The sequence below is a fragment of the Humulus lupulus genome, chromosome 1 (genome assembly GCF_963169125.1).
Source record: "Humulus lupulus chromosome 1, drHumLupu1.1, whole genome shotgun sequence".
NCBI classification, from domain to species: domain Eukaryota; kingdom Viridiplantae; phylum Streptophyta; class Magnoliopsida; order Rosales; family Cannabaceae; genus Humulus; species Humulus lupulus.
In genome coordinates this window covers 280498512-280504667 of record NC_084793.1, presented here as the reverse complement: position 1 = coordinate 280504667, position 6156 = coordinate 280498512, and the positions used below count along the sequence as shown (strand labels likewise).

At 31.8% G+C, this 6156-nt stretch overlaps 1 protein-coding gene across 1 annotated transcript; it reads left to right on the top strand.

Moving 5' to 3' along the window:
• Positions 1–1467: 1467 nt before the first annotated feature.
• Positions 1468–5075, top strand: LOC133807279 (squalene epoxidase 3-like). Its single transcript, XM_062245506.1, has 8 exons — positions 1468–2043; positions 2521–2632; positions 2720–2894; positions 2992–3160; positions 3275–3493; positions 3800–4075; positions 4201–4479; positions 4597–5075. Exons 1-8 carry the CDS (start codon positions 1474–1476, stop codon positions 4720–4722), a joined length of 1926 nt encoding a protein of 641 aa, XP_062101490.1. The 5' UTR covers positions 1468–1473; the 3' UTR covers positions 4723–5075.
• Positions 5076–6156: the final 1081 nt, after the last annotated feature.

The following is a 6156-nucleotide window of genomic DNA, read 5'->3' as shown; positions in this document are numbered from 1 at the left end:
AGATAAGAACAAGTATATATAATATAAATAATTTAAATTATAATTTTTTAAAATATTTTTTTCATTAGAATCAAATTTATTAGTAAAATCAAAATATTCAAATTTTGATATTCGTAACATTTAAAATATGTCTAAAAAATTTCTTAAAATATAAGTGGTTGATCATAATTCATCAGTGGTATTCAATACTAATTACTAAATTAAATTATGTGGGCTTCGAAATTGAATTGACAATTGTGTGGAAATTAGATCTTATACCCATTTTAAATGATCAATTTTAATTTTTACCCACTATTTTTAACTCTTATTTTAGTACCCAAAATTTTCAATTAATGTACCCATTATACCCCTTCAATTACATATTTTTTTTTCTCCTTAAACACACTACAATTAGAATGTATTTATAATTTAACTATAATATGACACATATAATACACATTACAACAACACTTAGAATCATGTACTCAAAAAATGGTAATTTGGGAAATCTCATGATAATAATGGGTAAAATTTAACTAAATATATTTAATGTCTAATTTTAGTTAACTAGTCCTAAAAGTGGGTACTTCTCAACTTTTCCCAACAATTGCGCCATTATACCATTTTGAAGTAATATTAGGCCCTACGGGTTCCCCTGGCCTTTCTCATATTTTTAGTATCAACACCCATTGGTTGCACACAAAAATTGATTCACTTTAAAACTACAATTTTTTTTTTTAAATTTTGAAAGAGGCTATTTCTTAAAAACATTTTCTATTTGCCATTATCATAAATAGGAGTAATGATTCTTTCAAAAAATAAAAGTAAGATATCTCCATACATAAATTACATATAAATACTATATACACTTAGATCATCTTTAACGGAGTATCAAAAAGTTAATACAATACTATATTTCATACACTTTATAAAAATATGATTTGAATAGTATTTTAAAAATTGTGTCAAATTTAACATAAAATATAACATTAGTCAAATTTGACACATCAATAAATACTATTTTTTTATTTACCATGTTGTCACTAAATATTTTAATTTAGTAATTGATAATTAATTACCAATCATATATTATTTTTTATTTATTTTTTTAATAATAAATTTTTTGGAGTATATAAATTGGATAATAAAAAATATTAATTTTTGTAAGTTCTAAATAAATATTAAATTAATTTTTTTTTTTTTATTAATTTACATCTTGCACAATTAAATCAAATATAATAATAACTTATTGGGTTAAATTTGTTTCAAAATTTACAGTTTGTAATGGTAATGGTCGTACATCACAAATCATTTTAACTTATGTAAGAGGCGGTAAAAGTAATTTGCAATGTGTGTGCACCATATTCAAACACTTTAACTATTCAAAGTTTGTTTTTTTAGCAAGTTAAGCGTTTCTGACAAGAAAAAGGGAGGGAGAGAGAGAGAGGCATTAATAAGGAAAATCCCATTACCAAAATATGAATGCACCATCGTATGGTAATGCTTATTATTAAACAACAGGTAATGCTTATTATTAAACAACAGCACCTCCTCGTCTGTAGATCCCATCTTCCAACCCAATCACATTCACTGCCACCCGTTTTCCCATTTCGAACAACTCATCTCCCCAAAACTAAAACCAAAACTCCTCTCTTCTTCCTCCATAAATCTTTCACCACCACCACCCTCCTCCTCCTCCACTCCAGTAATCCACCACCACCACACAAGGACATCTATTCTCAACTACACCACCTTTCTACCGCCTCATTCTCTTCTTCTTCTGGATCTCCTTTTTTGTTTCCGGCGAAGATGGTTCCCATCGATCCCTACGTTTTCTGGACTTTCTTTGCCTCCATTTTGGGTTTTTTGGCTCTTTGGGTTCTACGTCGCCATAATGCCGGTGTCAACAAGAAGAAGACGACGGCCACGCAGATACTTTTGAATCAAGAAGCCAGGATCTCCGACGACGGAAGAGATTTCCGGGCCGTTTCGGGGTCTGATACCGACGTTTTAATTGTTGGTGCCGGAGTTGCTGGCTCCGCCCTTGCGTGTACTCTCGGCAAGGTTATCATCTCATCTCTTTTCGTTTGTTTCTGGACGAAGAAGTTGACACTTGCCGGGTCTTCGTTCAATTTTCGTTTTTGAGATTCCCGATTGAAAATGGTTTTTTTTTTTCAGAAAGTTTGAATATGGGTTAAAAATGATAACTTGAGACCTGAAGATGCTATCTTTTTAATGCTTCAGGCTACCGATGTATACATATATTTATAAATTTGTCATTTTTCAAAAGAAGGTATCTTGGAAAAGTATTAGTATCTTATTTTGTTGTCAAAACTCCAAAATACTTGTACCTATGAAAAAGTTTTAGTATCTTATGATAATCTAAGGAGATTCCAGGACTGCAACAATTTGAATATGAAAGAATAAAAAAGTTTGATATGATGATGAACTTGGATTTGAATTGTAAGTGAATTTTTAGATTACTCTTTCAGGATTTGTTTTGAATTTAATTAACTGAGTGTGCCTTAGTACTAATTGCAGGATGGAAGGCGAGTTCGTGTAATTGAAAGAGATTTGACCGAGCCGGATAGAATTGTGGGGGAGCTTCTTCAGCCAGGGGGATACCTGAAGCTAGTAGAATTGGGTCTTGAAGGTATGTCTCAGAACTTTTTGAACCAATGATTATTTGTATAATGTTTAGGCTATGATGTGATTACAAGTATTTTGAATTTGGTTTCAGATTGTGTGGAGGAAATTGACGCTCAAAGAATACTAGGATATGCTCTTTTCAAGGACGGGAAGAACACCAGTCTTTCATATCCTTTGGAGAAGTTTCATGCAGATGTAGCTGGGAGGAGTTTCCACAATGGGCGTTTTATACAAAGAATGAGAGAAAAAGCTGCTACTCTTCCCAAGTATGCTCTGGCGCTATTATTCTTTCATGTGTTTTTAAGCTTGTTACATGCTGCTGATGAGTGATGAGATCTTGTATGTTTAACGTTTCTGTAACAGTGTTCGATTAGAGCAAGGTACTGTGACATCCCTGGTTGAAGAAAATGGGACGATTAAAGGGGTTCAATACAAAACAAGGGATGGCCAAGAACTCAAAGCTTATGCTCCTCTAACAATTGTTTGTGATGGCTGCTTCTCGAATTTGCGGCGCAATCTTTGTGACCCCAAGGTGGTGTTGTTTTCTTATAACTCTCTGAAATGAACCATTTACTCACTTTTCACTCTTGAATTCCAACATGTAAAGTGTTCGAACTGATAGATTTTGTGTCAATTTTCTGTACAGGTGCAAGTGCCCTCATGTTTTGTAGGTTTAGTTTTGGAGGACTGTCAACTCCCATATGCAAATCATGGGCATGTTATTTTAGCTGATCCCTCTCCCATTTTGTTTTATCCAATAAGTAGCACCGAGGTTCGCTGTTTGGTTGATGTGCCTGGTCAAAAGGTGCCTTCCATTGCTAATGGTGAGATGGCCAAGTACTTGAAGACTGTGGTGGCTCCACAGGTAAACTACCTTAAATAGGATTCCAATCTTCCTTGCAATTCCTCTATTCAAATTACTGATAATTTTAGAAATTCCTTGTATAAAGTAGTTAAAATTCAAGATATGCATTGTACAGATGGACTAAATTAGGGACCTAATAATGGACTGTGTAAATAGAAATCATACATAATTCTTGTTAGAATCTATATGTTCAAAGCTTTTTCTACATAGAAGGCAAAAACTGCTAGTTTCAAGGGTTCACATTTCTTTCCTCGTTTCCTTGAGCCTCTAATTTCATTGGATTGATAAATGAGATGTCTATTCCAGATACCACCCCAAATTCAACAAGCCTTCGTATCAGCTGTTGATAAAGGAAACATCAGAACCATGCCAAACAGAAGTATGGCTGCCAATCCACATCCTACACCTGGAGCTCTTCTACTGGGTGATGCTTTCAACATGCGTCATCCGTTAACTGGCGGAGGAATGACTGTAGCTCTATCTGATATTGTTGTTCTACAGGAACTTCTCAGTCCTTTGCGAGACCTAAACAATGCAGATTCATTGTGCAAATATCTCGAGTCCTTCTACACCTTGCGCAAGGTAAACATCTGCTTTAGACAGCTTGCTTCAGTATACCCATCTAAGCAAATTTAATCATTCCCCTAGTGACTGTTTTTGAATACACAGATCTTATATTGATTATATTTGTTGTATCGGTTTTGCAGCCTGTGGCGTCTACAATAAACACATTGGCAGATGCCTTGTACAAGGTATTCTCTGCCTCCCCTGATCAGGCAAGGAAGGAGATGCGCCAGGCATGTTTTGACTATCTAAGCCTCGGAGGTACTTGTTCAACTGGACCAGTGGCCTTACTTTCTGGTCTGAATCCTCGCCCTTTAAGTTTAGTTCTCCATTTTTTTGCTGTGGCTATATATGGTGTTGGTCGCCTTCTACTTCCATTTCCATCACCCAAACGAATGTGGATCGGAGCAAGATTGATTTCGGTGAGCATTGTCCCATCTTTCCCTTTTTAAGAGTTGTAGTTTAATTCACCTTAAAAACTTTGCACATGAAGTTGAGCATTTTGAGACTTACTTAAGCAAGTATATTTTGTTTTACAGAGTGCATCAGGCATTATATTTCCCATAATCAAGGCAGAAGGACTACAGCAGATGTTTTTCCCGGCAACCATACCAGCATATTATAGAGTTCCTCCTGTCAAGGGAGAAGATACCAAGAACATATGAACCAAAGAGGGGTTCTTCCTGGTTGGTTCCACTTCCACGTGCATTTTTTCCATTAAGTTAGAAACTTTCATTCCTTCCCAAAAAAAAAAAAAAAAAAAGTTGGAAACTTTCATTATTTGTATTGACAAACCTTATTGTAGAACCTCCAACAGAAAAAAAAAATAGTAATTATTATTGTAGAAAAAGAAAAGCCTATGAATATATGTTTTAGGTTATAAAACTGAACATAATTTAGAAGTAAATTTTATTCATGTGTATTTCATTATAAAGTGTGGATGGGTTATTGGTCATTTTGGACAAAGTTGGGAGTTATATTTACATTCCCCAAAGTTATACAAGTATTTTTATTTTAATTTTTATCAAACATTTATTATTACTTAAAATGATTAAATTATAGGAAATTTTTCATCTCCTACCACTAGCTTTCTCCGTTTGGCATTGGCCACGAAAGTAGTTAGACTTGGTGGATTTACCTCCACAATGTACTGCCATTACATATATTTTTTAAAGGATTAATATGTAAATATTCCATTATTTTTGTAAATAAATTATTAATTTTTTTTAATTGGAGATGAGAGAAGTCGGAAACATTGAAGTCAAGACATAATTGAGGTTGCAAATTTTTCTGCACACAAAAAATTGAAATTCGAAGGTTAAGATTTTTTTTTTTTTTTCAAAAAACAAAGATTGAAATCCGAAGGATAAGATGAATTTTGTATTTTTTTTAAAAAAATTGTGATGAATGGGAAATTAATTGATACATTTTTTTGACAAAATTTTACTTATATTTATTTTAAGGGATTTTTTCATATTTATGAGATTTTTAAAGTTGGTTTGATTTGGAAGTTTATATTTATGAGATTTTATTTCTCATAAATTTGAAAAAAATATATAATTATACTTTATTTTGTATCATAATTATGTTTATTTGATTTTGAAGATAATTCTATTTTTTCTTCATTTTTAATTAGTTTTTTTGTTGTTTTTTTTCTTTACTTATTTTTTCCTTCATTATTTTTTTTCTATCCATTTTTCTATTCTTCTAATTTTTATTCATTTATCTACTTTTTTCTTTCATTTGTATTATTTTGTTTTTTTTTGTTCATATTCTTTCAGTTTTCTTTTCTTTTTTTTCATTTTTTTCATTTTTTTTTCATTTTTTTCTACTAATTTTTTCACACATATTTTAACATTACATAATTATTTTATTTATTATTGTAATTTTTTTTAATATTTTTTTCCACTATATGTAAAAAAAATCAAATCAATTTTTTCAGCATTTTCTGTTTACTGTAACCATTATAGAAACACTCAAATTTGGAAAGAAAACTGATAAAATTATAAAAACATGAATGGGTAACCAGTTATCCTGATGGGAACATTCAAATCTAGAAAAAAAATTATATGAAAATGTGAATGGGTAACCAGTTATCT

What these genes read in the sequence shown, in the direction of transcription:
- LOC133807279 (XM_062245506.1), top strand. Translation starts at nt 1,474, where the DNA reads ATGGTAATGCTTATTATTAAACAACAGGTAATGCTTATTATTAAACAA. An exon ending in CCTTCTACACCTTGCGCAAG is followed by an intron (nt 4,076 to 4,200) that starts GTAAACATCTGC and finishes TCGGTTTTGCAG; the next exon opens with CCTGTGGCGTCTACAATAAA. An exon ending in TCGGAGCAAGATTGATTTCG is followed by an intron (nt 4,480 to 4,596) that starts GTGAGCATTGTC and finishes TTTGTTTTACAG; the next exon opens with AGTGCATCAGGCATTATATT.